Source organism: Centropristis striata, chromosome 15 (genome assembly GCF_030273125.1).
Source record: "Centropristis striata isolate RG_2023a ecotype Rhode Island chromosome 15, C.striata_1.0, whole genome shotgun sequence".
Taxonomy (NCBI): Eukaryota; Metazoa; Chordata; class Actinopteri; order Perciformes; family Serranidae; genus Centropristis; species Centropristis striata.
In genome coordinates, this window is record NC_081531.1 from 9,538,657 (window position 1) to 9,553,614 (window position 14,958).

Sequence of the window (14,958 nt, forward strand, 5' to 3'; positions counted from 1 at the left end):
TACTATAAAAATATAGAGTAATTCCCAATTTTCTGCTTTTCCCGAAGCCACCCAGTGGTCAGACATGGTACTCTTTCCCTCTGATGGATTTTGGCAACATGATATTGAAAAGGTATGTACATACCTTTGAGGATTTATACATTTCAATATCATTGCCGTTGCCAAATAATGAAATCTCAGGAAGCATTTTATCAAGGTCCCGGGGATTATATTAAACAGTGCATTCCTGTTGACTTTACCCTCCTGCAACTGTTACTATCATCCCAAAGTTATGATGTACTTTTTCTGCACATTGCATGAGCTGAAATGCATATTGTGAAATGCAGCACCTAAAAAATAAGCCACTGTAATAAAATATTACTGTGACCAGAATGCAAGCATAAAAGCATAAAGGATTAATTTCCTGATTAAAGAAAAGACAAGATGGCACCCACCCCTCGGCCATTTGATCAGGTAACATAAAGTGAGAAGAATTATTCCCGGCTATAGAAAAAAACGAGGTGCTATGGTGATATCTGCACCCTTTACCACCACCCACAGACTTTCTCTCTCCCTTGCACCTGTTTGTAGTAGGGTTGGCACGATAGTGAAATTTTCAACTCGATACCGATACTCAGGAAAATATTCGATACTCGATACCATTTTCGATACTACAAAGATAAATACTAAGACCCCAAAATTTAACAGAAATATTTTTATCAACAAGAAAAATGCAAAATGTAAAAATTAACAGAACCACAATATAATTATTATTATAATATTTATATATATATAGTAATTTACAATATACATGTATAGGTATTCACAATGTAATATAAATTGTTTATAGTATATGTATATATATAATTATTTATAATATTTGTATGTGACTATATCGATTATTCATATATGTATATACTGACCCGTTAAGGGGTAGGACTAGATAAGTATTTTTACTTCTTCCTACCCCCTTTTGAGCTCTCAGAGAGTGTCTGGTTTTTTTCAATTTTTTTGTTTTTTTGTTTTGTTTTTTATTTATTCATCTATTAATATTTAAACTTGTTTTTTTTTTATTGCCTGCATGTTTCGAAATAAAGACAATCAATCAATCAAAAAAAAAAAAAAAAACAGTTGTGCAAAAAGAAACTGCAACTATGATTACAAGCTTCAGATACTCGATACTTCTGAAAATGAGTATTGTATCTGGATACAACGTTTTAGTATCGATACTTTTTGGAGCATCGATACTTTTGACAACCCTAGTTTGTAGTGAACTCTCCAGACCATGCTGCTATCCCTTACCTGTCCACTAGGCGTCCCTGTTGACTCTTCCTTCCCTCCTGTCTCTGCCTACTCACTAGCCACCTACACTCCTCATTTTCTTTGATGTATTTAAACCCTGTGCTTATTTGCTCTCTGCATATCTTAACTGTCATTATTTTGAGCCGTTCCTTAATCCTGTTTCCTGTCTTACTGCTGCGTTTTTTAAATTTATTTTTTTACATCCCATGTGCCTGCCAGGCGAGCTCTACGAGCTTTGATTTACTAAACTTATTTTCAGCCCAGCCTGCTGTGTTCTGCTCTCCTCCTTCCTGTTTGCCAGTTATCCAAATCTATGACACAAGGGACATTTAGTCAGTGCTATGATGAAACCCATGCACACTCTCACACCACAGATATTATTATTTTCATTGTGCACATTGCACTGAGAGCAGAAAATTATAAATAAAAAACTGTGAAGTGAATGGCCTATTTTATACGAATGTTGTTCTTACAGAAGATGTCATGTAATCTAATTCGTCCTCCCTGAGGACATAATTATACCAATTTCAAAAAATCGGGTTCTTCTTCACAGCAAATAATTATACACGTCTTTTAACCCTCAAAATTACATTTATTGTGACAAAAAAGGAAATAATGCAGGTTGTGTATGACCTTCCATCATTGACCATCATTTAGTGGTTTAGTACTTCAAGACTTTAGGGGATTTAAAAAAATAAAATAAAATAAAATAAAATGAACACCCTAAATCCTAAAGATCCAATACAACAATCCCTCTAATTAGGACACCACAATCTACAGTCATGGAAAAAATTATTAGACCAACCAACAAAAATAGCTCATAAGAGTTAAATTAAAAAGCTGATATCTAGCCATTTGCAATGGTTTTCTTGATAATGATTTTGGTTATTATGAAGAAAATGGTGGAAAATGTCTAGATATCAGCTCTTAAATTAAACTCTTATCAGCTATTTTTGTTGTTATCATTATATTTGTCCAAACAAATGTACCTTTAGTTGTACCAGGCATTAAAATGGACAATAAATGAAGAAAACAACAGTCTAAAAATGTTTTCCATGACTGTAGGTACATTTACAAACTTTACATTTATGCACTAGCAGTCTATAGCCACTAGTGGTCACCCGTCTCACACAAATTGCTCGGACTGAATGATTATGCTGCCTTCAGGGACTGTCGGCAATATTATTATTATTATTATTATTATTATTGTAAACACTACAAATATGTTAATGCAGACACTAAAAGTGTAACTTTTTATGCTTACTAGTAAGTTTGGTAGGAGAGGGACATACAATAATTAGGATGATTACGATGTATGGAATAATTATAGTTAAATACTGAAAACCTTGATTACATAGGCAATGCACTTTACTCTTCGCGCTCTGTTGTCTCAGTACAATGCAATCAGTCAAATGTAGAAATTACTCTTGACTTCAAAATTCACATGAAAATTTTGTTCAGTATTCCTTGCAAGACGTCACCCTGTTAAAATAATCACCCAACTCATTTTTTTCAAGTTTTGCAGGAAACACAAAAAACTTCACCAAACATTTATTGATCATTTCACTCAAAAATGATGTAACAAAGGATGGCTATTGGCATAGTAATAACACTGTGTGTAAATTATGTAACTTAAGAGAAATAAATGACTTGAACAATTTTTTGAGCAATTTTTTGAACATGCCTTTTTGACTTAGGCAAGATATGGTAACACTTTATTTTGAAGGTGTCTACATAAGAGTCACACAAGCCTGTCAGAAACATGACATGACAAGTATCATGAGCATTAATGTTACTTCAAAGTGTCATTAATGTTCATGACACATCCCATGACATGTTTATGATATGCTCATGTCACTCTTATGTAGACACCTTCAAAATAAAGTGTTACCAATATTAGTGTCAACAATAAAACACTGACAAACTAAACTGATAACTAAACAATGTCCCTCTAGCTCTTCTTTGCTGGGTTCTTATCTGATGCCTATGAATGTGGCAAATTTTCAAAGATGATCTTAAAGGGGTAAAATCACATGATCTGATCAACTGAGGATGTAGGTGATTTTACCATAGGTGGCATGATTTAAGAAAGAAAAAAAACACAAAAAATGAAAAAATGTATGAAGGCGATTATTTTAACAGCGTGACGATATGGGAGATTATAGAAGATTTAAAGCATGGGTCTCAAACTCGCGGCCCGCGGGCCAATTGCGGCCCTCGTCACGATATTTTGTGGCCCCCACCTTGATATGAAAGTTTAATGTGAGTTTTATATGAATGACACTTTACTGTGTTGTGTGTGGAAGGTCCCTTTTATTACTTTTTTTGGTTAATTTTGTCTTTTTAATAATTTTGTTTCTTTTTTGGTAATTGTGTGTCTTTTTTAAATAATTGTGTGACTCTTTTTAGTAATTTTTTTTTTTTTCTGTCATTTTGTGTCTTTTTGGTCACTTTGTATATTTTCTGGGTCATTTTGTGTATTTTTTGGGGTCATTTTGTGTATTTTTTTGGTCATTTTGTGTCTTTTTAACGTAATTTTTTAAACGTAATGTAGTGTTTTTTCAGTCATTTTGTCTTTTTTTTGTAATTTTGTGTCTTTTTTTGGTCATTTTGATACTGCCTCCAGCGGCCCCCAGATAATTTGAGTTTGAGATCCCTGATTTAAAGTGTTTGTTACACCCGTGTCACCGTGGGTTCTTATGGGTTAAATGGTCAGACGAGGTCCCTGAAGGCATCACTGTTCCTGCACGGGGCAGCAGATTGACTCTGGTGCCTCACAGATAAACAAACCCCTTCTCTATGGCTCTATGGACCTTTAACAACTAACGTAAAAAAAAAAAAAAGTCTGTTTTCAGACAGCTAGTTTTAATGTCGAGAGAAGAACCTCGGTTGAAAGAGGATGACTCCATTGATAAAAAAAAAAAAAAGTGTAATATGAGCGTTGAGTCCGCTGAGAGGTGAGTTTGATACAAGTTGTGGACAGAAAACTTAACGGTAAGCTAACAGCAGCTAACGGGACCTAGCTAGTAGCTAACGAGTAGTTAGGACTTGTTCCTGCTCAAATATACAACATGCACGTTGTAGAGTAGCGGTAACTCCATCAGCAACAGATACTTGAACGTTTAATAGTTCGCTCAATTTAGCTAGTTATGCTAATTAGCCAGTGAGCGAGGAGCGCATCCTGTAACATGAACTGTCCCACTACCGCTAGTTGAGCTAGTGATGGGTACAGTTAGCTCCAGTGATGAGAGCTAACGATGGATTGCTTTTTGCGCTTTTCATTGGAAAAGGCACTTGTTGCATCCCCAGCTGACTGCTCCCAAGCATTACCTCCATTAATAGCATCTCGGGCTTTTGTTTTTATGTACTCATCTGTTCATAGGTTGGCAGTTCTGTCATCCATCTGCATGATGTGTAGGCTAAATCTGTTCATTATGCCAGGTTTAAAATGTGAGGAATAAATACAGTCATTATTTGCTTGGCAATACATCTGTAATTAGCAGTTTTATTTATCTATAAAAAATATTAACTGATTTATTCACATAGCATCAGCATCATACTGTCACAATATACTAAACTGAGTTTCTAGATGCAATCCTTTTCTCCACTTATAACAAAAATTCCCAAATTTTCAGTGTGCATGCTTTCCTTATGCTATTTTCTTCCTGAACCAAATACTGAAATCATCACCGGCTTTTAAAATGCTGGAAACATTGCATTTAATTAATCCACTACATTAGAAAATACCTGACCATTTTTCCAATTCTCTCACACCCTCCTCTGTCTCATCTTTCCAGTGACCTGGTGTGATAATTGCATGCTGCATGTGATAACCTCCCATCATCCACCTGCACTTCCTCTCACTTCTGATGCATGGCCCCTCTTTAGAAATGAATACGTCTTGCCATTCCTTGCATGTTGTGCTGTGAAAGAGGCATAATGAAGGAAGACAGGGATAACCCTCTGGCGCTGTCATCCAAGAAACCATGCCAGGGCCAGACGGACCATGGACAGGAGCTAGTGAGGCTGCGAGCTGATTGGGAAGCAGAGAAGAAGCTAACACAGCGGGCCAGTGGACACCTCTCAGTGGAGCTTAGGCACCTGCGGCAAGAAGCAGAGAAGGAACAGCAGAGGGCTGTGAGGGAGCTGGCGGCCAGGCGAGGGTGCCAAAAGGACAGGCACTTTGACAGATACCAGCGCCTGCTGGCTAAGGAGGTGAACATTAAAGGCAGTGGACGACACACTGAAGTTGAGTCCAAAGAGAAAGAGGCTTTTTGTTTGTGCAGTGGAGAAACGTATACAAATCTGAAGCAGTTGCTGCTGACGCTGTATGAGAAGATAAATGGTGAGCAGGCAGTCTATAAATTGCATCACAGGCAGGAATTGGAGCTAGAAAAGGCCATCTTCCTCTGCCACCTGCTAGAGGCCAATGGAAGACTGTTGCAGGGGAGGCAGCAAGCAGGACTCCCCAGCTCCAATTTTAACAGTCCCTCAAGAAAGACAACTCAGGAAGAGGGCAGTAACTCGCGTCAGAAAAAGCCTTTTCTAACCTCCTCCAGGGCCTCGCCACAGAGATCCCAGACTGCCTCCCACTCACTTAAAAAGAAAACCAAACAAGATCGAAGAGAGGAGCCTTTAGGGAGGGCCGTGGGTGCAGCTGACCCCTGCACCTCCGCTGCAGTCGTGGACACCTGTCGGAGTGGCTCTCTGAAAATTTGTCACCCTCACGACGCTCCCCATGCAGGCTGGGACCACCAGCCCCCCTTCTGCGCTGAGTCCTCTGGGTCAGACAAGTCACCGCCCTCCAAATGCATGGATACAAACATGGAGGTAAGCCATTTCATATTTTCCAATTCCATCCATCAATATGAATTAATGCTAAAATTCCTCCTATACCTTTAACTCATAAACTGCATCAGTGTGCACTTACACACAGTATGTTGGTAGCGGTTTTCGGAATAAAGAGGTGTAATTACTTTTTTACAAACAATCGTGTGCATTTTTAATACAATTTTTTTAGTAAGATTAATATGGCAAATCTCATGTCATTTATGCAGCTATAAATCTAAACATAACTTGATTACCACAGTAATCATTAGAGCTCTGTATTGGTACTTTTAAGCTTTTACCTTTTAAGATATTGACCTAAATTACCCAGTACCAACTATTGAAACTTCTCCAGTCCATTCGAAATTATACATTTCTTTAATCCTTTTTGTACACATGTATGAAAAAAATTACAGCTTATCTGCTAACTAACACCATGTTCATAAATGAAAAATCAGTATTATTGTAGCTTACCCACTTGGTCCACATTTAGAGCTGGGTACTGAACTTTGATACTTTTACAGAACTGATGGAGTGTCAAAAAATTCCTTGTCATTCATTATCAATACCTAATGAATACATTTCATCAGTGTCAGTCAGCCAATAAGCATGCATCATGTATGCAGCAACATCTAATAATGCAGGTGATTGGCAGGAATGTTACACATTTTAGAGACATATGGGCGGCTGTGGCTCAGTTGGTAGAGCTTTCGTCCAGTAACCGGAAGGTTGGTGGTTCAATCCCCGACCATGGCATCGGAGTGTGAATCAATACCCAATGGTGGCAGGTGGCACGAGTGTGCCCTGGTAGCCTCGGCCACCAGTGTGAATGAGCGTAGTGTGTAGTGTAAAGCGCTTTGGATTTACCATTTACATGCAGGAAAAACTCTGTTACACACAGAGATACAGTGTGTGTTGCATAGGTTTAAATAAGCTGAAAATTAAAATTAAAGTTGTGTAGTGTAGTATTTTTTTTTTGTTTAAATAAATTCAGTAAAGTGGGTGGTGTTAAAGTAAGAACTGGTATCGAAATCAAGGTATCGGTATTGGAATCAAACATTTTTGAATGTTTGCCCAGCCCTATCCACATTACTGATTATAATTTATCAAAAATCCCCTATAAATATTTTGTGAAAGCACCAAAAATGAACCTCACAATATTTGGTTCAAAATACCCTGATGTTCAATCATTTTCAAGTGAAGATGGTGTGCAACTGTCAAATAGCCCTTCAAATTGAAGCTTAGTGTGTGGTTTTATCCTCAATTTTGTAAACGGAGCAGTGGCAAATATCCATCAGCAGTACAATGGAGAACTAAAAAAACTGACACCAATCTAGCTAATCTTGAAGCCTGTTTAGTTACCATTATGACATGTTTAAAAATAATATTGTGTGAAACGCATGTTAATGTTGACAGTGAAGGCGTATTGTGCAGGAGGTGAGCAGAGAGGAGGGGTTAGCACGTGTGAGTGAATCTGTTTATGCTGCTAGTTGGAGTGGCAGAAGTGGGTCAGTGTGTTTCCGTCTCTTAAATTTTGGATTGAAGTTTTCATATAGAGGAAATTGAATAATTAATCAAAGCTCCGACTGTGCCTAAACACCAGTGCCCACTTGACAAGCCTCATATTTCTTGCATGGTCCCGCCTTGTTATCACAGCAACTGGCATCAGGGTGAAGTCAATATTTTAAAGGTGCTCAAATGGGAATCCCCTTTAAAACAAGCATGGACTCATGCCTCTTTCTATTATTCATGTCAGTTTTGAATTGTCTTTTTTAAGTGTGTAAAAAGCTTTTCCCGCAAGTTGTATATAAGATACACAAACATGTCATTTTTTTCTTTCCAGTCTGCCACCTTTTTGCACTCTCCCAATAACCTGTCTGCGCTATAAAAATGCTTGTTTTTAAGGGTATACGCAATTCACTAAGAGAAATGTGCTTATCATAAAACCATTGCAAGAGTGCATATAGAAAACATTTTAACAGTATTATAGCTATACTGAAACATTCTTGTTTGGTGTGTAAGTAGAAAATAGACTTTTTTACGATTTTCTGAAAATGAGAATTTGCTTAAATCTGAAATAATAGAGAGCTAGGATTAAACAAAGAAAAAAAACTGTGTGACAACAGACAATGAATAAATGAGGATGTGGTGCATTCTGTGCATCATGACTTCTTTGTTATTACAATCTGTTGTTGTATCTGAGAGTTTGTTGTTTAGCTTTTTGCTAAATTCTGAATTGTGTTTCAGAGCTGCTCTTTTCCCTCCCTCTCCTAATGTAATGGACAACATTTTCTGTGAGAATCTTAAACAGCATCCGACTCTTCGGCTTTGTGACAGGCAGACAGGGACACTTTGTCAAAAATATGTCTGTGTGATAGGACGTCAATACCACCGAGCCACGACTGACCTGACTGCAGCTCATTTCTGTGCTGAGCATATGCTGTCTGACATGCTTTAAATTATGCTGACTGGATGCTTTTCTTTGTTTTATGCTCATTGGGATTTCTTTATATTTACTGTCTGTCTGCTGTGTACATCATGTGATAAGTCCACTTGCTGGTGGCAGTAGTCATGTGTGCAACATTAATCTCATGTATTTCATTCTCAGTTTTCCTGTCAGCATCTCTGGTCACAATCGGGGAGTGAATTTTCATTATCAAAGGAGCTGAAGCAAAATAGAAATGGTGTTCAGTCAGTTGTGTTCACTTCAGAGTAGTTTTAATCTTTGAGCTATTAAAGCCATGGTCTTGTGAGCACACTGTAATTAATAAGGGAATAGACTGGAGCTGTGAAATGCAGCGTAAGTGCAAAGTAAGAAGCTCATTTCTGTGGGCGTTTTCTGTCGGGCCAAGGCCCTTTTTTTATTTTTATAAACCTTTCTGTCTGTTAAAATCATCCCCTTTACCCTGTGTTACTGAGTGTAGATACTGCACATGCAATACACTGAAACAGAGATGATAGTCAACTTTTATTTTGGAGTTAAATGATTGATTAAGTGTTGACTGCACTGGCAGTGTAGCAGAAAAAATAAGGCAAAAATGTCTATTTTTAACACTGCTGCACCCAGCTGGGGGTTTTAACGGTGACCTTTTAAGTGAACAGAAGGTAGACTGTTGGCTTTTATCAAAGCAGCCACACTGCAACAAAACAGTCACAAAGTGTCAAAGTACATTTTGACCTACTGTCGAGGAGTTGAGATTATGCTGGAAAAGACATGTTAGGGGTGATACAGAATTTTACATCAGTGCGTAACTACATTTTACTTATGTGACATCTAACTATGTATGTGCAGTGTATTTTATATGTTATATTTTGACTGTGCAGTAGTTACCTTACATACATTTTCAGCAAAAAGTTGTTGATTCCTTTTCAACATACCCAAAATGACTTAAAAGAACCAAAGATATACTGTATTATTTATTTTAAACCATATAGCTAATATGTATCCATATTGCTTTACACTTCATACTGTGTCCCATTTGTGGTGTGTAAACAATAATGATTCTCAAAGTACTTTTTGATAGTGAACAGTTGCAGCCTTCTATTTTTTCCCAATGTGAGCACAACAGCAGCTACTCCACTGCAGTGAGAGCGGGCTGCTGCCGCTCTTGTGAACATGACTGGCTATTTTCCGCCTGAGTTGATGATGGTTGAACTTTTTTCAACTTGGATGCACTGATCCAGTACGCCAGATCGCTATCTGCACCAATACTGACCTAATTAAGTGGACTGGGTATCCCTCTATAGCATGACGCTCCACATTTACGACAGTTTCTTTGTCAGTATCATTATAGTATTCAGTGTTTCCACATTCAGTCACAGCATGCGACTCAGTTTTTAGTGTTGCATTGACTCGTGTTACTTTACATGAATTTTATCCCAATGAGTGTTTAATGATGAGATTGAGCACAAATGTATAGATGTATATTTCAATACATTTTCAAACAGTAGCCCTCTGCACCCATATGACTAATAAAGAGTGTTCTTAAAAATGGCTGAGAAACGTCAAGGATAATGGTTAAGTATTGCGTATTTATGAACTCATAACAAGTTGAATATCAGATATATGCACACAAATGAACTGTAACAATTACTTCACATGGAAAACATTTAATTATCACAATGTCGGCAATTTCCCTTATTTTCAATAATCCTGACTGACTGTTAATAAGTGTGATTTCTCATTTGATCTTAAAATGTAAACAAAGATGTACTGTTAGATACTTCCCCATAATACGTCTGTCCCAGATTTCTTTCAGACTTTAGACTAATCAGAACAACTTTTGTGGCATTATTCTTTATCATTGCTTAATGTAGTCTTAAAGTTAGTCTTGGTGACAGTGAAGCAAATTTACAGGTCCAAACATGGTTAAATTGTAAGGGCGATTTGTTTTGCTCATTTTATTCAGTTTTTATTGTTTTTTAACAGTATATAGTTTGTCAAGCCTGACTGAGGATTTAAGCAGACGCCCTCCCAAATAACTCAGCAAACCTCCTCTCCCGGACTGTATTCATGCTTGTTAAGGAGATTTATTGAGCTGCTTTGCTGATTTGATAGACAATAAGGTGGAGTAGCAGATACTATCTCCTTTAGTAAATGGTACGGCAGTGAGGCTAAATGACAAGTTAATTTGTAAACTGGCATTGAGTTGTGACAGAGTTTATCTTTTGCTTAAGACCTACTGCTTTATACGTTTTTTAATGTCCGTGTCTGATGCGCAATTACTAACACATGAGTGGCTTTCATTACCTTGTGGACATGTTATTTGTTTCTCTGGGGCACAACTGCAGTAAAACATTAGAATTAGTGTGGACTGGACACACTTGTTCCTCTGCCTGCCTCCTGCAGCCTCCCCGGTGTTGCAGTGTGTACTGCCTATTGATTGTTCAAGAGGCAGCCAACATCATTCCAGCGTCATCTCCATGGAAACGAGCTCTAGTCGGGGTAATGATTGGGCCCCGTCTCAAAGGCTGCCTTTTTGTGATAGGACGATGGAAGCAGTGCTCCCTACCCCCTCCTCCCAGCGACACTCGCCGTCTTACACACACACATTTTTCCCTTCGTCCTCTTTCTTCACCTTTATGGCGCTGTAACCAAGATGGGATTAACCAGCCTGTCGAGTCTCATTGCATCTGGACGCAATGCCTTTTAACACGGCAGCATCAATGAGGAAAAACTCACCGCTGAAGAGTCAACATGCCACCCACATCTCAGCCTCACTGAGAGAACGGGGACCGGAGTGGAGACCTGTTAGTTAGATCGTCCTCTTGTGTTTTTCCTCCGTCGCAAGTCTCTTCTTGTTTGCTATTTCAGTTTGGGCCTCCATGCGCTCTTTTAGCGTTACGTAGGTTAAAAGGACTGGTGTGTCTTTTCCCTTTACTGGACAAGTACTCATGACAGCCCTCCGTCAGACGACAGAGCGGTAAGGCATGAAGAAAGAGACCGTGCAGTGAGCAGGACTCTGGATCTGAATGCTACACTGTGATGCATACGAACCACAGAATGCTTAAGAATGCTACCAGGATGATGACATTCACTGAATTGCCTTCACAAGCCGAGGCCGAAAATATGTGAGATCCCTTTGGAGCAAATTGTCCTCATTTTGGAAAACGTCACAGCGCAGAAAGGGAGGAGGTACTTTACTGCTCCTGGTTTATCTTTAACTGGTTTCGTCTTGGCCATGGCGCACAGACTCTTGCAGATTTTAGTCAAGGAACTTCACTAGTGTTGTTTCTGTCAGCTTAAACTCCCACTTCATAGGGAACTACAAGTTTGAGCGTTGGTGTTGAGTTTGAGAAACATGGCAATAACACACTCCTGCTTATGAACCGCAGGAGAAAGGCAGGACAGTGACATCTTTATCATTTTGAAGCCAGTCTGCCACAGCTGATCCGTGTAATTCTCCTCCAGCAAATGAAAAGCCTGCGATGGCTCGGTCTTGGCTGGGCACCTCATTTCGTCATATTGATCCCATCTGCACTGTTTGACTTTGACAGAGAGTGATGTATGACCTGTGCACTCGGCCTGAGCAGCCCAAGCCTGTGCCGGCACACTCAGAGATGGAGAGCCGGGAGGAGGCCGAAGCTCTTGGGCGACAACAGCAGCAGCTGCAGCTGCGAGGGTCCGAAGAGCAGGATAATATGCAACATGGGCTCTTGGACAAGGCAGTCCCGACCACGGCTAATATCACCTCAACATCACTGTTGGGAAAAAGGCACCACTCACTTTATGCAAACCTCAATGGTTTTGAAGTGGAAGGGATACGCAAGGTGAGTGGGGAGCATTTGTTGAGTCTGTCAGTGCCGTTCTTGATGGTTAACATGTTTAAGTGTTTGGGGCCTGGAGACGTGCCGGAGGTGTCCCACTAATATTAGTGGGCAGCAGTTAAGTCTTTGGTCTTATTGGATCACCAGTCATCTTTAGGAAACAACGCCAAACATTTTGATGGCAGATTTTCAACCCATTACTTGCATTTCACATTGCAGACTATAATATTTTTTAAATATAGAAAGCAGAGGAACCTTAAAGTTACAGGATTGTACAGTGCATTGACACCAGCTGTATTTTGCCACATTTACTTTAATTCCTTGTCCCCTGTGTTGATTGACACTAGTGCAGTGCCCGTAGGAAGCATGTATTCTTATGCAACTCCATAAAACACTTACTTTTCATAAGGTACACACACCATCCAGCACATACACATTGAACATTGATATTTGGAAACTATTCAGATATTATTGGAAAATCGAACCTTGTAGTGAACTTTAAAACCCCAAAAGATAGGTAGGCTAAATAAACTTACAGATGAGATGAGTCAGGCGTGTAAATCCAGAGTGAATTGTGTTACTGACCAGGTGTAGGCCTATCACACAATGGGGCGGAGCTCCCCTAAAAGGCGTCCGATCGGAAACAGTGCAATGCTGCAACACGTCCTACGTAAATAATGATGACATTTGAAAAATGAATTCAAAAATCTTCAAAATCGAGGATGCACACCTTCGTGCCATGCACAAGCCACATACGAAATCTGGTCAGGGAGGTCAGTGATATGCCCTAGACACACACACACACAGACGCTTCTTGCTTTTATAGATAGATTATAGGCTTGACATTTCTGAGGGCAACTTTTTGTCTCTCATTCTGTGCTGCTTGTCTTCCAGTCGCAGTGTGATCACACCATTTCCTAATTGCATCTTTTTCTGCATTATGTATTGTAAAAAAAGTTTAATATTTTCATATTGCCGCCTATCAGGCAACATTTACACTGATACAGATATGTCTGTGATTTGACAATATCGGCCCATAAAATCTGCTTACTGATGTATGAGTCAGGCTCTACTTAGAATACTGGGAAAATGTATTACCTGACTGTGGAAAAATTACGAAAAACACCCCACAATTTAAATTGTAATTTGGAAAGTCTATGAAAAAAAAAATCATAGCTCTCTGATCAGTTTCCTTTGATCTTTGTTGTCTTGCACGTAACTGGAATAAGCTTCCAACGTGTTGTTTAAATGCTCTTAGCAATAAAATACAACACATCTTCTTTGTAGTATCCGTTCAGTAATGGGACCATCTGAGCAGCATGTGAACACGCCTTTGGCCTTGGTGGAGGCCAACACTCTCCTGCTGCCATAGTTACTTGTGCTGGATTAGAGTGATGTTACATTGAATTTGTGTGTGCAGCACATTTTCTCAACACTTAATCTGTGACAGTACTGTAGTAGAAACAGAGGGTTGGCAATTATGCTGACCTATTGTGACCTTGTCCCTTATTTCACACCTCTGTATATCCTCTTAGCACAGAAAATCCACTTAATTGAAAATCAATAGGAAGCCCATCACATTTCCATGTATCTGATTGATCCTCACTTTTACAACAAGAGTTGTCACTGTGAAGAAGTGTCAGAATAACTTGTTTACATGAATCCATCAAATTTACAAAACAAATGGATGGATTTATAAAATAAAATAAAGTCAAATAATAAAGTAAAATAAATAAAGTCCAGAATATCGGCTGTAACATCTGGAATAATTGATTGAGACTGGTTCAGTTGGTTTAAACACAGTAAATTGTTGGTAAAAGTTGCGATGGTGTGAAAAACACAATAAAAACAAAATGCAAGGATTTTCAAATCCGTTGTGCCCTACATTCAATTGAATACAGTCCAAAGACAAGGTATTTATTGCTCAAACTAGGAAACCTTTTTTGGTAAACATATACACTTATTCTGAATTTGATGTCTATTTTAGTTACGTTTTACACAGTGTCCCAACTTTTTTTGCAATTGGGGCTGTAGACTAAAAAAGCAACACTTAAAGGCAGCTGAATTAACTTGAGCCATGTTGAGCTGCCAGTCATTAATCTGCCACCTACACTTAAACGTTTCTCCACACTGTCATTTCTTTGTATTTAAGTAATATATTTGTTTATTCTCAGCTCTATTTATCTAATTAGCTTATTGGAACCATACTTGCTTCGAAAGGGATGCCAATAGTTACCAGCATTTTTCTGTTCCTAGACTAGGACTACAGTGTTTTCCATCACTGTTTCCTCTATAAAACCTTCCCTGCCTCTTTTCCTTTTTTTTTTTTGATGGTTTGAATGTATCCTTGGTTGAGGCACACTTTCATCATTTAACCAAGGTGGTAATCTGTGTGCAATATTGCCTGTTGTCTTCCCCTCCCCCGCCACTCCATTACCCAATCACCACAATCACAGGCTAGTAAAAAACCCCTAATGAACTGTCAACACACAACACGGGAGAAGATCTGCAGCCGTAGAAGCTGAGAGGGAACCTCAAATGATGCATTAGAAATTATTATTTGGCCATTTCAGACCAGTGGGG

General features: G+C 38.8%; 1 protein-coding gene across 1 annotated transcript in view; it reads left to right on the forward strand.

Moving 5' to 3' along the window:
• The first annotated feature begins 5,175 nt into the window (after nucleotides 1-5,175).
• LOC131986368 (peripheral-type benzodiazepine receptor-associated protein 1) overlaps nucleotides 5,176-14,958 on the forward strand; it is an 85,914-nt gene continuing 76,131 nt past the window's right edge. Inside the window, exon 1 of the mRNA XM_059351278.1 lies at nucleotides 5,176-6,111. Coding sequence (XP_059207261.1) covers nucleotides 5,197-6,111 — 915 coding nt within the window. The 5' untranslated portion in view covers nucleotides 5,176-5,196. The remainder of the gene's footprint in view (nucleotides 6,112-14,958) is intronic.